The 18,038-nt window shown below is 40.9% G+C and overlaps 1 protein-coding gene across 6 annotated transcripts in view; it reads left to right on the top strand.

Annotated features, from left to right (window-relative positions):
• ccser2a (coiled-coil serine-rich protein 2a) overlaps positions 1-6,150 on the top strand; it is a 54,733-nt gene extending 48,583 nt beyond the window's left edge. For 5 of the 6 annotated variants that reach the window (XM_071480233.1, XM_071480236.1, XM_071480231.1 and 2 more), the window contains one exon: positions 565-6,150. In XM_071480233.1, the coding sequence (XP_071336334.1) occupies positions 565-1,299 (735 nt within the window). In that variant the 3' untranslated portion in view covers positions 1,300-6,150. The remainder of the gene's footprint in view (positions 1-564) is intronic. The other variant, XR_011691364.1, reaches the window with a different exon arrangement.
• The last annotated feature ends 11,888 nt before the right edge of the window (positions 6,151-18,038 follow it).

The following is an 18,038-nucleotide window of genomic DNA, read 5'->3' as shown; positions in this document are numbered from 1 at the left end:
TCACGATTTTATGTGCACACAGTAACCTGAATGTCCCCTAGTGCAGGACAACACCATGGTAGGTCTAAATTTCATGTGGTCAACGTCTCAGTACATTCTCACACAGGCAGCAGGCATCGTAGCTCAGTGTGAATGTTTTGAAGCCCGCTCACAAAATGACTCAAAGACTTCAGTGGATTCCAGGCACTTGCATGGCAAGGTTATTCTCCTCTGTTTGTTTTTAAACGCTGATTCAGGGCTTCCTCTGTGACTTTGCCTCTCCCATTCCAGTAATAGTTCAGCGACTGGCAGTGGAAACAGGCAGTGATATTAAAGAGTAAATAAACGAGTCGAAGAAAGTCAAAATCTTCAGTTTGCTTTTTGATTCAGAATTTCCTTTGCAGATATTCGAAAGCCTGGATTCCATGGGGATCAAAGAAGCCAAAAAGGGGACATTTTTTAAAACCAGCCATTTCTGGGACATGATAAAACGACTGAGTCTTACCTCATTATGCACTGACAGCTCCATGATTCTTTTATACCCGTTTTTGTATATAACTGAAATATCTTTCTTCTTTTCTGCAGCCTCAAATACTACAGCCTTTCAACCCCTGCCTCAACGAGCACCTCCACCAGGGAAGAACAGTAAAAACTCCCCCCACCGAGGGCCACAGTGACCTCACAAGGAGTACAACAGACGAAGGAACCCATGTAGATGCTGATCGTCCTCTTGAAGGCCTTATGGCAGATGTGTCCAGCCCAGCAGAGCCCGACAAGCTGAGTCATCTCCTCAGTACCCACCTGCACTGCCTCGGCTCTGGGGCTCCACAGGGGGTAAAAGCTCGAGACAGTCCAGCATCAGCAGCTCAGTCTGCAGTGCAGCATGAGTGGAGTGCTCCTGCTGTGATGCTGCAGAACTCTGTCACCCCTAGATCTGCCGGTTCATCTTGGCCTCGCATGCTGCAGCCTCCCCGCCTTCAGAAGCGTGTGTCTCTCCCTGCACTCAAGTCAGCGGGCACCAGTGGCTTTGCCTCTCTGAGGCTGGGGTCCTCCTTAGGGCCTCTGACTAACCGGGCCAAGCAGCTGCCCCCTCCGTCTAGAGGTCTTCCCTGCTTTAACGCCGGACCCCAGGTGCAGGCTCTGAGTTTACGTCACACTTCACTGCTTCAGCCGGGCAGATCATCAGACCCTTGTAGGGATCCACAGTGCACCGAGTCCAGCCCGCTGGAGCCTGAGCAGGGGACGCTCAAAAACCCGGGGTCAGCTAAGATCCTGATCCCTTTGAGTCGATCATGCCTCCCCAAGCCAAAGATTCCCTGAGGAGCCTAAATCCACCCATCAAAACCTGGAATCACTCTGACATTGATATTTATTCCTCACTCCCGGCCCACCCCCTCCAGCCATAGTTACAGTGAAATAGTTTTACCTTTTAAATATCAAAAGAACATACATCGAGTATGTTTACCCATTTGGACCATTCAGTGACACTGGTATTGTGACTGCTGTACAGTATCGTTTCTCACTGCCTGACTGACTGATCGCAATATAGTATGTAGCAGGATCTTATCTTCTCAACAATCCACAGTGTGAACAAAATGTCCAGTTTACCAGCTCTGCACATACCCGTGAATCCTGCTGATGCAAAGAAAGAGTCTTTCCATTCAGAGAAGTCAGCCTTTTGTTTTCTTTTGTAATACCCGCTGGCTATTACCACATTTTAAAGTCTAAGTTCACTTGTCCGTACACAGCTGCGCCCTCCTGACACACAGGTGCGTTTGGTTTTAAACTCTGAGGTGACATGAACGTGACCTTTGCTGTGTAATAGAAAGCCCAGGGGAAGATGGAGGCAAAAACAAAAAGTGAGAAAGAAAGAAAAAAAAAAGAATAAAACAACAGTAGATATGAAATAGGTGCAAGTGAGTGAAAAGCAAATTTGTCAAAACTCTCTGGAGCTGTCACTGCCATAATGGAAATATGTGTTTGTATAAATGAGTGTGTGTGTCTGAGAGGGAGATAGAGAGATGAGAAACCAAGAGGTGAGGGACAAAGAGGGAAACATCTCCATACTGTAGGTGCATACATGTTTCTAGGTCAGCTCGCAAAGCCATAGCGAAACTGTGAACCCTACACATATTAGCAGAAGGGGTCACAGATCTTCTGTGTTAATGCAACCCAGATGGAAATATCATGCTGGTGGCAGAGATATGATTTGGAGGAAACGGTATGAAAGTGAGGAATTCGCTCCGGTAATGTGGAAAAGAGCAGTGTAATGAAGCACTCACACACTTAAGTGAGCTCAGGTACAATGTGGGCTCGCTCATAGACATGCGCAAACACACACAAAGTACTCCAACACTCTGAAGTGTCTGTTATTTCAGGATTACTTTGTGCATTTTTTGATAGAAAATAGTGAAGAGTAACTGGAAGTTTGATGAGAGAGCGGACAGCAGGCAACAAAGCTAATTTATTCCCTTACTGGATATTATAGTCCTTGATAAGACAACCACAACACAAAAAAAAAAAAAGAGGAAATGTCACTTGTTTCCAGTGCAAATAAATTTGTTTCAGAAGTGCTGGGAACTTTCCATGTTGGTTCCATCAGCTGCCTCATTTTAAGACCTCGCAGTTTGTTGCAAGAATATTTAACAAGTGAAATTCAGGAGGGAAAAGTGACACTTGATTTAAGAAAAGAGAATTTTGGAGTGAATTAAATAACTTATTAAGAGGGACGTTTTTGCAATGCGTGCTGACCTCCTTGAACTATCTCCTTCAATAACCCACACATGGAAATATCAGCTAACAGGGATTCATTAGATGTGGGAAGCTGCTGCCTGGTGTGTGTGTGTGTGTGTGTGTGTGTGTGTGTGTGTGTGTGTGTGTGAGTGTGTGAGAGCTGTTTTTTTCCCCTGTCTCTCTCCTTCTCTCACTCTCTTGCACATCTCTTTGGGAACATCAAAGGTATTAGCGTGGTATTTTCAGGTAGGGAGCCTTCGGGGCTTTAGAGGTGTTTCTCTGGGAGTTTTTGAGAATTGTGTTTATCTCTCCTTTGCGGAACCCTTTTGCAGTCAAACGCTCCCGAAATGTCCCCTAACGGAGAGCAGCAGTGTGTTAAAAAGGCCTTCTGACAGCAACTTTGCTCTCTTCTCTGTCACGCCGCGTGACCACTTGGTGTACGCCTCTGGCACTGTCCGGTCTACTGCGTCCAATAATGCACCCTATATAGACAGAGTGAGACAGAGAGAGAACGACATGCACACACACACACACACACATCACATGCATACACATAGACTCACATGTACAGGAACTCTGACAAAACTCAAAGAGACACAAACTCAGAGGGAGTATACACATAACGTCGCACCTCCCAGTGGCTGCACAAGAGCAGCAACACACACTTTGAATTCTATACCAAAGTGCATAAAAATGTGTTAGTGTTGCTCTCAAAAAAACCCGACCCATCTGTAGCCAAATAAAAATGGCTGCCTCTAGATTACCGCGGAAATAGGTAGAGGCTTGTGTGTGTGTGTTTCTGAGCGTGGATCCATGTGGCTGATAAAACATGTTTACCTGTTGGATGGCTCAACATTGTGCAGAAGCATCCAAGCAGTCAACACCGCTCTGTGAAGCCAAGAAAAACTCATTTCTTTTAATGAAAACGGAAACGGAGACAGAAAGATGCATACAGAGGATGGGAAAGATGCTCAGTGAGAGACAGTAAGATGGAGCAGCAGGAAAGAGACAAGATTAAGAGATGTGGTGATGAACTTGTGAACGATCAAGATAAGATGGATGTTTGTAAAATGTCATGACGGTGTGAATGAGAGAGAGAGAGAGAAGACATAGCATAGTTTGTTTGTGTGCGCTGTTGTCCAGAGAATAGCCTGGTCCCCACAGCTGTGTCACTCACTGCTTAGTAATGCCAAACAGGAAATCAATGTTGCCTGCTGTGTGTTTGCCTGTGTATGTGTGTGTGTGTCTCCAGACACCTCTGGCTGCCAGTGTTTCATTCTTGGAAGAGTGTGTGTATATATGTGTGTGTGTGTGTGAGAGAGAGAGAGAGAGAGAGAGAGATTTGTCTGCCCACAGGCCAAAGGCAAACCCATGCCAGGGAAAGCAGGGCAGTGCCACCCTATCTCCAAATCAATGTCCCTGCTCAGTTTAGCAGTCAAGCCAATCAGTCTTGCTAGCTACACTTTAACAAAATCACAACTGGGCTGAAAACTCTCTGCACCAACTTGGATCAATTCTACCATGGGCTCTTGATTCACTTTGTTTTGTGAGCAGACTTACTAATATTTCAGCTGCATGACACGACAGGAAAAATGTTACCAAAGGGGCCATGCTGTTCTATATTACTACTCTGAATGGCACAAAACTGCATTTCAGCACTTAGTACACACTATGTATCTTTGAAGATGTTTTTTTGCAATACAATGACGATGCACATCAACAAAGACACGTTACTTGACTTGCAACCAGAAATTCACTGGTGTTTAGAACATATAGTAGAGTGACTCAACTCCCCCAAATAAAAAAACAAAAACAGAGGCATACTTACAGTTTCAAGCTCTTGGTTTTGCTTTAAAGCTGCTATATGAAATATTTTCATATTAACAATGGATCATATGATTATGTGTATGTAAAAGGAGTCTACAGTTTGCCTCAGTCCTGTGGAGCATTGTATTGTTTTAGCAAAAAAAGGTTTGGTAAATCCACTGTGCACCACTTGCCCAGCTCCATACCCAGAGACAAATAAAGTCAGTGGCTAGCAGGTGAACATAGTGGAGCAATAAGCAGCTAAGGGGCCAGATTTTTCCCTCAGCAGTCGATGGAGAGCCAAACAGAGAAACAATTATTGGATTTGCATTTGTCAGGTGGACACAAACATGACCGCAAGTGAAAGCTAATTCTGCTACGCATCTGCTGAACTAGTAAATACTGCAAGCTACTGTTTTCTAACATATGTGAATATCAACTTTTTAAGGTGATTGTGTGGCGGTGTTTACAGCTTATGGCTAAAAAAAATCTGTTAATGCATCTTTAAAACCATCGTTTGGAGAGAGCTGCCTCCTGGCCCCCTCTACCTGCTCCTGATGATGGTTAAAGTAAAAGTAAAATCCAAAGCTTGAAACAATGCCTTTGTTTATTTCTGGAGTAACTCTACTATTCTTACTATACTTGACTTGTGGTTTGTTATATTATATATTTACAAGCAGCAACAGACACAGTATAGTCCATTGATCCACTTCTCAAGTGTTACAGTTGTCACTGTCATATCTGAATTTCTATCTAGAGGTTTAAAGTGTTAGCAGATAAAGCACAGAACGTAGTGTAGCTGTTCATATTTTCTTCACATAATATGCAAGGTCACCCTATTTATCACTACATTATCTCCAGTATCGGCTGCTTTCTGCTGTTAAGCACTGTCGCCAGAATACTGTGCAATATTGTTTGAAGCAAAAAGATGAGGGAACGCTACACTATATTTTAGTAACCTTTTATGCAAATGAAAAAAAGCTAATAAAGCTTTTTTTTTATTTATTATTTTTTTTATTTTAATTTTAAAATTCTAATCTGAAGCACTTTAAATGACATTAGTTGTTAAGGCTGAATGAATAGACTGGATTTAGAAGCTATTTGTATTCATTTGGTACCTGCTTTGATTTCTCTCTATCTTTCTTTTTTCCCAGTTTGTCTGTGTTTGCAGAGCTGATCATACTTTTTAGGAAGTGATGTGAGAGAGCAATAAAGGTTGAACCAAAACTCTGATTATTTCCCATTGAAGCTCTTTCACCTTTTACTATCTTTCTTTCATAAGTTATTTCCATCAAAACTGCTTGCATGTTAGACCAGTAACATCCAGGCGTGTTTACCTGTGTTTGACTGTAGGGGAGAGTCAAAATATTAAACATCAGGGCAGAGGATGGTGCTCTGCCATCAATGAGAGGCCACAGGTGGAAGTGCTGTATCCTGCAGTGAGAGGCACGACCTTGACAGTGCTTTTCATTAATCTGGATCATAGATGCTCAACGGCATGTTAACAGAGAAACATAAAGCTGCTGATCTCAGTACAAGATGAAAGAGAAACCTCATTCTCTGTTTGTTTTCCTGGTTTTCACTGTCTACTGGTTGTATTTCTGTTATAATAAAGTATGATTGTGAAACAAACAGGATTTTGTCTCATGCTTTCTTATTTTCAGAATAAATTCTTGAAAATCTTTCTGTGGAATCCTTGTGTTTCTTTTCTGTAATTTCGCTAATTTAAACAGTCACAGGTGCTAAAGGAGAGATAAGGATATTCAGGCATTCCTCAGGCCCATCAGAGGCTTCTCTGGCAGCTTCCAGGAGCCTGCATGTAATGAAGTATGGGAGCTGTAGGTGTCCACAAAGAATATGGACACCTTCATTTTAAGAAAATATGAGATATGACATTTAAAAGCAGGAGTAGGTAGACTTGGACTTGGATATGACTTTATTGTGTTATCGTTGACAGGAAACCCCTTGAAGCAGAAGCATTTCCCTTCTTGTCATATAAATTAAACTGAGTAGCATTACTCATCTCTATTCATTACAAATCATGCAGCCTCTGTACACCTTGCACATAGTCCACTAACTAATGAGGTTACGCGCTTCAGAGACGATGGGTGGGTAACAGCCTGCCAAGCGCAAGGAGTAGCGTGACACTGTCATTAACTTGGAAACGTGGGAGATGGAGTGCAAAAGGTTTTCTCTTGAAAGGAAGCCGAGCTCTTTTATCATAAACTGTCAAATATGTGCTGAAGATTTTCACCAGTGCAATTTTAGAGTGCTGCAGGTTGCCTCTCAGACAACACGGGTTTAGTGGAGTCATTTTATGGATAATATTGAGGAATGTGCAGATGGTTATATGGAAAATTGTACAACTGGTGCCCATCAATATATACACATTTTACTATAAGCACTTCTAACATCAAAGTGCTGTACTTTGCCCTATAAATGATCTTTTTCCACACTAACAGTCTATCGGGTTTGAAGCTTTATGATGTTTACACTGAGTCAAATATTCAAGCCTAAGACTACTTGATTTTTATGTCTGCACCATTAAGTGCAGTAAAAAATATTGTAGATGATTTTTGCATCATTTAATACACATTTCCTCCAAATTCAGTCTGACATATTTAGGGTCCTGCATGCTGCAAGCTGCATGAAGCCTCCACTAGAATTGAAGAAGTTTGTGGGCGGCCTTAAGATTAAGGCACTAAACCTGTGATTACCAAATCACTGGTTCGATTCAGGCTTTCCCCATCTCTCTCCCTCATTTCCAGTCTGCTCTGTGATGAAGATATAAAAAGGGCAAAAAACAAAAAACTAAACAAAACAGAAAAACAAGCAAATGAAAAAAAAAAAAAACAGAAAAACATTTCAAAGTTCTGTGGGTTAAATAATGACTGACCTATGTGCTCCACTGATTTAGCAATGCAAGTACTGCAGCCTCAGGGCCTCTGCAACCAGGCTGCAACAGGCTGCAACAACTTCTTCCCTCTGGCTGTGTGCATCCTCAACAACTTGCACATCCAGGCCAACGCCCCCATGGCCCCTCCCATGAACTATAACACCTATCCAACTTAATCTTGCCCTCAGACAACACTTAAAGCTTTTCTGCATCCACAGCATCCACTGACAGTGATGGCTGTACACGTCACTTTAACCCTCTGTGCATTACAACCCACTGCACTTTACAGAATAACCTACCACTCACTTGATGACAGTTGCATTTACAGCAAACATATACAAATAAGCAAGCTGCTAATGAGCCAAGTTCTTGGTGCTAATGTGTGAGCGCTGCTCATCTAACCTTTAAGACTGTGTGGTGTTTGTACATGTTCATTTTTAGAGAACAGTTTTTAGTTGTAATTAGCAATCAATCATTATCATTTCTTTTTTTTTTTTTGCACTTCCATAATGTCTATTCAAAGCTGGTGGTCGCTGAGCAACAACACTTTGTTTTTTTTTTTCAAAACAAACAAATTCAATAATTAGAAATAAGAGATTTGCAGCAATATAATGGATACAGGAAGGAGCCAACAAGGCTAATTAACTGATTGACCAATCAGGGGAGTGGTGACGTGATCTCCGCACCTTAAACACATGTTTTGCTCTAGTAAACTTTTTTTCTACTGTTGCTACACTGCACATACAATTGCTGCAAACGCTTGCTGCTCCTATGAATGAACATGAGCTTTAACAACAAACCCGCCTGCCAACGTGTGGTTTCAGGAGCCCGTGTGGAGAAACTGCCGGACTGCTGCACCCTCGGGCTGGGAGCAGAGTCCTCCTCCCGGGGATGTCTGCAGGTTTGGGGCCCCAGCAAGTCCGAGGTCACCGCTTCGCTTTACCGAGGTAAGTTTCCACTGTTTCCTCCTGGTGGACTTCTGCTGTTTTGCTGCTGGATACACACACATGCAGTGTTTTTGTTGACGTGACTTGTGCATTAATCTCCTGCACAGCTTGGATTTTTCTTAAGGGTTGTTGTGGCATGCGCGTTTTTGAAGCTTTCGTGTTGTTAATTTACTAAGTTAGCGGTGAAATGCCTACTCATGGTCTGAGTATTATGAGTGTTGGTATCGGAATTGGGTTTAAGGCATATTTAACCCTTGCTTGGATTTCTGGGGTCTATTCCAGACTGCCACTGTGAGCTGATGCAGGGTTCATCAGGATGCATGGGAAACAACGCTCCCAGAAAGGCTGCTCCGAGTTAGTTCATTCACCTCTGAGTGTGTTGACCCCCTGAGATAAGCGCATCTGTGACGACTATTACAAATCCATCATCAATGGAGCCCTGATACTACGAATCACCATGGCAACCCTAACCCAAAAAGGTCGTCCTTCACCCCAATGCTATTAGAGCTTCTAATAGCAGTTCACATCATGGCTTGGCTTCTGCTCGGATGTGCATTATCAGCTGTGAGGCCTGATATAGACAAGTGTGTGCCTTTCCGGATCATGACCAATAAATTGAATTTACCACAGGTGCACTGCAAGCAAGGTGTAGAAATATCTCAGTGATGATCAAGAGAAATGAGGGGCACTTACATCAATGTGATACAGTTTTTGCTTTTTAATACATTTGCAAACTTTGTAATTGAGAGTAGATTTTTTACTTAGGCTGCAACATAAAAAAAATGTCAAGGCCATGAGCGCTGCTGAATGTATATTGGCACTTTCACAGAAAGGAAATCAAGGAAATTTTAAATAGTTATTTGTGGGAAAATATACAGTTTAAAATATCTTTAAGTGGGGTTTTCAGCTCTGTTTAGCAAGATATGCGGTGCTCAATTTTTTTTAATGCAGAACCAAATAACTTTTTGAAAATGAAACTCTTCGTTTTGGGGAAAAAACTATTTATTATTCATTATTTTGAATTTGATTACTGCAAAACATTTACCAACAACTGTTTACAGTAATACGTGTTGCACATGATCCCTAGGGTTTCTTGGATGTTCAATACAAATTTAAACCAAATCCAGTAAAAAGAATAAATGATTAGTGAGGCTTAGAATACATGAACAAAGAACCTTTTTTTTTTTTTTTATAGAGCAAGGTCCTGTGACTTTAAGTTTTAAAGTTTTTAAATTATTATTTTTTTTCTTTAGGAAAATCCTTGACATGAACTGAGAAAAGTTCAGAATTCTTAGTGAGCTGTCATGGAATGACCCAGAGGCAGAAGAGCTGGCTCTGAGCCATAACACTGGGTGACCAGTGGCTGAAGCCAACCCTGGAGGGAGCTCATCTGAGCCAGTCACCCCCAGGACACAAGTGCCTACATAAGATATAATTGTGTGTGTGTGTGTGTTTATTTTTTTATTTTTAAGGAATTTTATACACATATAAAATTTCCCTTTGGTCTTTCATTTCTCCCAACAGTCACTGACTGTTATCTGCCTTGTTGAGCCTCCTGCCATAACAAAGCTCCTAGCAGCTCTAGGTTCTCAACACTCCAGAGATTTTACCAAACACAGTGGTGTAAAATGTGCTGAAACAGAATACTCTTCTTCACAGGATGGTGATGATGAAGACACGTTGTCTAGTGTCAAAGACAGGGACTCAGAGAGGCCTACAGAGAAATACATCCTAATATTATGTGTGCTAGCTACTGATAGTTCTCTCCCCATTTAATTTTTTTTTTACATTCTCATGTAGAATTTTGAGTTTGAAGTGTACACTGAAGTGGTGACAATAAATAATGAATGGTGGACAGATGAGAACGGCAGATCTTGAAACGGAATTACTGGAAATGCAGTTCGAGGTGGGTGCATGGCCGCAAGTGAACTGTATGAATTGTTGGAACAATATTAAAATACTGTTGCTTTTGCATTTGAAATAAGTCTGAAATCTGAAATAAAGAAGACCAAATGAAATGTGAAAGATTTGTCTTTACTGACTGCTCGGGGTGGTGGCTGCTTAATCTGTGGAGCGATTCTGGCAAATCATGTCTTGGACAGCTCGTCCATCCTGGACATCTGCAGGGCGGCTGGGATGGTCTTCCTCAGGGTTGATGGTTTGAACGGCAGACTGTTGTTCTCCCCTAATTGTGGCAATATTATGGAGAACATCACTTACGATCTTGACAGTGCAGAGAATGAGAGATATTAGTTGCAGTGTATATTGTGATATGCAGTCTTATTGTAAGACAGGAGTCAGTGTACCTGCACATTAATGCCGTGGAAAGACTCCTTATGAATGTTGGCCAGATGAATGAGAGTGTGACGAAAAACAGGAGTCACCAGGGAAGGATAGCGCAGGTACTCAGGATCTCCAAATCCTCTCCCAGTGTATGGCTTTGCGAATAAAATCGGCTTCGACATCGATCGGGTAAACGAGAAAAGGACACCCCGTGTCCAACAGCTGCTTCAGGCTCAGCAGGAGGGAGGAGAGAGGGAGAAACTCAGGGTTTGTTAAAGAAAACCTGCCAGCATGCAGGTCAGACCCAGAGTTTGAGTTACTTTTCTTTCTGGAACAGACAACACATTCCTCATCTCAGGGCCAACAAGCTCAGATTTCACTGAACCTGCTCTCTGGAATATAGCCCTGTTGTTGTTGAATTTCCCATTGATTCATTTCAAACCCGGTGGAAGAAAATTATGTAAATTGGCTTTAGAGATGTAAATATAGTTCTTTTTGCGCAAAGACTTGATTATTTCTCTGTAACACTGGCCTCATGCAAAACTCAACAGGGCTTTTACTGTGTGCTTAAGATCAGTGGTCACATTCATGTACATATTTTGTCCATTCACTGCACAATCAGCTAAGCATCAGAAAACACGTTTCAACTTAAATCAAAGGGCTTCATTTCACAGATTGATTTGTTGTTCTTCATGTCATGATTACAATTCTTCTGTTGAGCGGCTGCTTAACCGTTTACTGCAGAGGAACTCATTGCCTGCACTGTGTGTTTATCTGCTCCTTATCACTGCTGTCAAATCTTTTTGTGAGTTTAATATGCTGAAGTTAATAATAATCTGCTGTACATGTGTTAGATGTGTATTCTGTTCCCTGAAGATGCCTTGCAGTGGTAAAAGTAAAACTCAGAGGCACAGCCATGTACAATTTTTTTTTTTTTTTTTTAATTTATTTTTTTCTTCCTCTTAAACATTCCTGTCTATCACTAAGGCGTGTTGCTTATCTGCTGTCGACCTTCATTACGCCGGCTAACATTGCTAGCTTAGTACCTCATTTTCTCTCATAACATGAACTTTTAACTAGTTTAAAATATATTCCCTCTGAAATCAAACACCCAAGTTTTGCTAGTGTTATTAATATAACAGGAGATACAAGATTCCTTCAGTGGAAATTGGCTTTTGGGCAAATAATCCCATATCTCAGTCTGACAGGTAGACCTGTCCACTGGGTAATCTCTTTAGCCTGTGAGCTGATAAAGCTGCTACTTTCACTGTTGCATGCAACCATGCGTAGTCTGCTCTGTCCAAACAGCAGTAATTTCCAAATAGTGTAATCTAAATGTGTTTAATTTGTGCGTGTAAATTGTTTGCACTGAAGTAAGTGACAGCTGCTGCTAAATTTGAGGAATACTGACAGAACGTTAGTATTGACAGGTTATGTTTTACAGTTCAAGAGCGCCCCTTAGATCCTGATGCACCTTGTCTAATGATCAGTTTAGTTACATGATATCCTAAACATAAGCCATGCTTATTAAGTAGCTTATCTTTTCGCCGCAAAGTCAATATTTCTTTTTACGACGTTAGGTCTTTGTTTGATGTAGACAAGTTAACTCTGCCGTATAAAACTTCTGGAAAGCCTGACTCTCATGTTGAGTGGTTGATAAGCACCTTGCAGCAGTATATTTTGAGAGGCTGCTTTAAAACGTTCGGGTCTTTGTTCCTGTGACAGTCTGCCAGGTGGGGAGTGATGCATAAAAGGTAAACAGGACACCGTTAATGCTAATTGTACAGTATGTGATTTCAATCCCCGGCGTGTTGTAGCAGGGTTAATGTCGGGATCAGTTTCCTAGCGTACTTGATTGTTTTGCACAGTGTCTTTGCTGAGCCAAAGCTAACAGCTGGTATTTTGCATCTCAGTCAGTTTTAACGGTATAGCACATTGTCTGTGTATGTCGGGGGTTCCTGTGCTCCTCATTCACTCTCCTGGTTGGTTGCAGGCCCCTCTCTCTGCCGTCAGTGGTGTGTGGGAGGTAGCTTTAGTGAACGGGTAAATTTCACTGCACTTTTAGGTGCGTTTACTTAAGATGCGCTTAAGTGTGCTAAATGCCTCTTAATTTCACGAGTTTTCCATCAAATCTCTGTTGTTGTTTAAGACTTTTATTCCTGTGCAACCCTTCCAAACCCTTTGTAGAAGCCATGCTGAAAGAAAAGACATCTGAGTATTTAAATCTACTCCGCTGAGTTGTCACTATTGATTAATGTGTTCTGTCCCACAGAGATGGATAAAATAATACCAGATGTGTGTGCCAGCTGATCTTTTAATTAAGGATTTGTTTGTATTTTCAGTTCATTGACCTTTCTGTCACTGTTACTCAAAGTCTTGGACCTGCTGTGACAACATGCAGGGGGGTTTCTTAAACAGTTAAGCAGTGACAAAGGCACAGAAGGTCTTTTGTGTACCAGATTTTCACTATGCTTTGAGTGAGAGACTTTCCGCCACCAGGGTACCCGGCCGCTGCTCTTGAAGGAGAAATGCCAGCCTCTTCCTCCGGCAGTACTTTCACATATTCACAAATGCTGCAGGCGAGATGGCTTAACTTGAATGTAGAGGGAAGGCTTGGGGAAGGGGGAGGGGTGTTGGTGGGGGGGACTTACATTTGAGTGGGTACTGTGGGATGGCAGAGAAACATGAGCATAATTGGATCCCCTGACAGCTGTTTGACTTCTACCTCGTCTAAGACGGGACCCTTTCGCGCTGATGCTTCAATTCACACACAGATGCTCATTGCTATACATAGCTGTCCTGATCAGTTTGAGGTATACAGTGGTGATTACCTTTAATGACCTACCATCCATCTACCATCACACTCCCTGCTGTCAAGGCTATTTGTTGGCTTTCCAAGATGGGAAATAAAAAGAAAGTTGAGAAAAAAAGTTCTTTGTGGCAAGGCTAAGTCTTGCACATATTAAGACTTAGTTTGGTTTAAGTTTAAATTTGATTAGAAAAAAAAGTTAAAGACCTTGATGGAACTACAGCATATATATATATATATATATATATATGCTGTAGTTATATATATCTTTTCAAGTTTGGGACAGTCTTTTGATAGAGTAGAGAGCTGACCAGCAAGATTGAGCAAAGATTGTGAGATGACATGCAATTACAGGCATATGCCTCACCACCTTATCTAATGCAGGGATACCCAAAATAACCCACACTACACAAACATTTTGAAATAACTGCAAAACTCGTTACATGGCTTGTTGTCATTATTTTAATTCTTGTTTCTGACTGATGCGGCTGCAATGGGGCACAGAGGATTTGGCCTCTTTTGAGCTCTGTTAATTGTCTGCTGCTGTTGTGAAAATGGGACCTATTTTCCCTACAAATCCCAACATATAGGGAGCAATGTAGTCATTCAGATGGAGAAGTTTTTTGTTTTTTTTCCCCCCACCTGATGTATCTAAGTCCAGTATTCACTCTCCTTTTAGTTTCTGTTTTGTTCTCTACCAACTCCCGAGGGAAATATCTGGCTGTTCAGCTGCTAAATGCCTCACTACATGTTCACCAGCCAGTCGTTAACTTTTCACTGAAAACTGCTGCCTGCAGGGAGGGAAAACCTCAACGCTGAGCTGAAAGACATTGTGTTGCTCCTTAGAGCAGTGGCCGACTGGAGAGTGATAGCTCTCTGTGGGAGCATCACAGCAAGTGCCCTCTTTTACAAGAGTGGTCCATTTTTGACATGACAATACTGATTATAGACACTTTAAGTTTTGATGTGTTTGATGTTGCTGCTTAAAATGGAAACTGATCAAACACAGAGACGGCACTGATTTTTTTATTTTATTTTTTTTTACACGCACCATAGGAGAGAACATGTACAGTATGAACATAGTGCTAATGAAATGACTGAGCTCATTTGTTTTTGACCTGAGGCTTCAAACTCCATCATGGCAGAAAGCTCTATAGAGAAGCTTTCTGTCTGATCTGCTAAAAGTACTCTGGTCTGAAGTGCTAGTCTGCCCTTTTGTTGGAAGTTTATCTTCCAACAAAAGGGCTTTTTTTTTTTTATAGCTATGTCCTTTTTATGTTGTTGATAAACCACATTTATGTTGATGTAATGCATTTGGCTGAATGCAGAAGAAGCATCTCGGTGTCTGGTACTCGGTCTTATGATAATGGACACATATAAATAAACTTGTTTTCTAGCCTATTCTACTTTTTTGCTCTTTTGTGTCCTTCCTGGTAGGAAAGCAGATGGCTGGAGGACTGTGTGCACCAGATGAAGTCAGACAAAGCAGACGGGAAAGGGGCCTAAACCTCCCTGTCTGCAACACTGGTGTTTGATAGAAACAAAGTTTTAAAGGGCATCAAGTTGTCTCTGTTTTACAAGATGCAACACAAGTTTTGACACACATTTTTGTATCATAACAAAGTGGCTCAAGGTGAATTAAGATTTTTTTTAATACAAAAATTAATTCTGTGAAACAAAATTGACATGACATCCTCAAGGCAGTTGTTTGCACTGCTTCAAACCCTAGGTTGTACTGGTTTGTTCGTACACAAATAACTGTGCTTTTGTGAAAGGTCAACTAATTCAATTCAATTGATTTCAAAGGCTTTATTGTCATATGCATGTCATTAATGCAGTAAATTAAACAAAATTCATGCTCGTCTCTCAAGATCTCTGCCGTTAGACTGAATCAAAGTGGAAAGATATGAAGAAAAACAACAGAAAAAAAGAGCAAGTGAGCAAGAAAACCTTGAGTGCTGCTGAATCATAACCCAGACGCTCCTCCGTTCGCCCTCAGTCACAAAGCGTGTGTCAGGAAGCTCGGAGCATCAAACGAACCCCTTGTGGGTTTGAGTGCATTTGAAATGCATGTTGACGTGCGGGGTTAAACCAACACTGCAAGTTCGAAGGAGGCCACATTGACAACGCATTTCTAGAAATCAAAGGCTGCTTTAAACAGCATCGATGGATGTGTTTAATTTATCACTAACCTCTGACTGATATCCGTCACCGCCCACACAAGTTTAAAAATACATTTACTGTGATGGCCACGAGCAAACAAATCTGTTTCATCACAAGGGAATAATGATCATTGATTAAGAAATTTGCATGTTGAAGTCCCCTCTGCAGAATAAGCTTAAAAAAAAACTTCTTCTTAAATTAGACAGTTGGATAAATGATGATATAAGGGCATTCAATTTGCCAGGACCGCAACCAATGATTATTTTCTCAATTAACTGATTAATTGTGAGGTCTACAAAATTTTTGAAAATAGCAATCAACTCTTCAAAACCCCATGATGATGAAAAGCAGAAAATCCTCACATATGCAGAACTGGAACCAGAGATTATTTGAGATGTTTTCCACAATAAAAGACCCAAAGATGTCCAATTTACTGTCATATAAGACAAAGAAAAACAAGAAATCCTCATGTTTGAGGAACTGAAATCAGGGAATGTTTTCCTGAATGACTAAAATGTCATAATAATTGATCTAATACGTTATTGACTAATTGTTTTAGTGTTTAAATCAGCTTTTCCATTAGTAAGCTGTGAAAGAAAGTGGCCAGAAATCCTACCTTCTAAATGTCAAAATGTCAAACTATTTTTCTATTTTCATTCTTACCATATCTACCATGTCTCAACTTCTTAGTGTCTGAAATCTGCAAAACTCTGCATGAAAGGAAAGTGAAAGGTAAAGCCTCAGGCGAGTAATTGTACTGCATGTCTTAATCTCAAGCCTGAAACCCTTGTGTATGAACCTAAACCTCGTCTTCCCTATTTTGAGGATAATACAAAGTCACCCACACAGCCACCCACAGTCGGTGAAGCGCACACAGGCTCAGATTACGGACATGCTCTAACAACATGAAGAGAAAAACACCAAAAGAAGCACATCTGAAAAGGCTAGCCAAAAGCATGGTTAGCATAATCATGCCAAAGAACAGGCTGATTTCAAAATACCACTGTCGCAGTCTTGAGCATATGCAGTGAAAAAAAAACTAATTAAATGAGTCATCAGTCCATTGCATATTTTAATACAGCGTAACATTGTTTGCCTGAATGATGTGAATTCATTTGGGGAGATTCAGAATCCTCCTCATATGAGAGATTTTCAGTCCGTTTTGAATGCAGAGCACAGCCGGCCTGCTTTCTAATGTTAAGTGCCTGGAGCCTTGAATAATTAGTTTATGAAGAGATGAGTGCCTTAATCTTTTAGAAATTGTGTTTTTGGGAGGGAGGCTGTTCCTTCACGTTCATTCAGAGATTTTGACATTTGGTGACATGGAAATAAGTTTCCGTTTAATGAAGCTGCTGTCTGTCAGTGTGGGAGACCATAGAACCTGAGTCCTCAAGGGCTACATCAAAACTAGTTTATATTTTTTATCCATTTTAAGATGAGGAAATATGTGTTAATTTGCAGTGTTGTTGTGCCACATCCTGAGCGTCATCCTAGTATTTGTTACTGTTGTGTGTATTTTTAGCTAAACTAGCAGCCTGGCTCCAGGGATGGCATCGTTTGGTCGGTCTACCGATTTGGTCCAGACTAAACTCAACAAATGTTAATTATTGAAACCCTTTATTATGTTAAACATTATTGTGTTTTTTAACACAGCCATGCTAGTTGCTCGTGTTTATGTTCATTTTGTTGTCGTGTGCCAGTCTCATCCTAGATGAGTCCTTGTCTATGAGCTGTTTTTTTTTTCAGTGGTTATGGACAAGATTTTATTCGGGGGTGTAACAATAGTGTATTGTTTCATGAGGCGTTGTGAGGGAATGAGTAGTTATTTTAATTTCTATGGTCTGAAGTATTTTCTCAATATGAGGCTCTACAAAATGTAAAGCATTGAAAACCAAAGAAAGCATGTAAGTTAAAGCTGCACCTGGTCTATTTCATTATTGAATAATCTGACAACTGCTTATTTTTTCCAATTATTTGATTCATTACTAGTCTGTAAAATGTCAAGATGAAAATGAAAAAGTTCCCTCCAGGAATTTCCAGAGCCTGAGGTGACGTTTTCCAGTTGTCTGCCCAAAACCCAAAGGTAATCAGTTTACAATGATATAAAATAGGAAAAAGCAGGAAAACCTCACCAGCAGCTGGAGGCCATGAATGTTAGGGCTTCTTCCCTGATAAGTGACTTCCATGATTATCTGTCTCAACCCTTAACTAACTATTTGATTAAATGACTAATTGTTCCAGCACAAATGTGAAAGCAATAAACCGTTGAAGTGATTTGATGGGCAAAATATAAAAAATGGAAGCATTTGAATCATTTATTCCCTCTCTCTATTTTTAAAATTGGCCTTGAGCATATTTTCATTGGCCAGGGGGCAAACATGACAGGAAGAATTTTAAGTAATTTTAAATAATTGAAATCAGC

The sequence above is a fragment of the Trachinotus anak genome, unplaced genomic scaffold (assembly GCF_046630095.1).
Source record: "Trachinotus anak isolate AG129_WGS33_773 ecotype Australia unplaced genomic scaffold, CSIRO_AGI_Tana_v1 ptg000007l, whole genome shotgun sequence".
Lineage (NCBI taxonomy): Eukaryota > Metazoa > Chordata > Actinopteri > Carangiformes > Carangidae > Trachinotus > Trachinotus anak.
The sequence above is the reverse complement of the archived record's forward strand: the minus strand, read 5'-3'. Positions and strand labels throughout refer to the sequence as shown.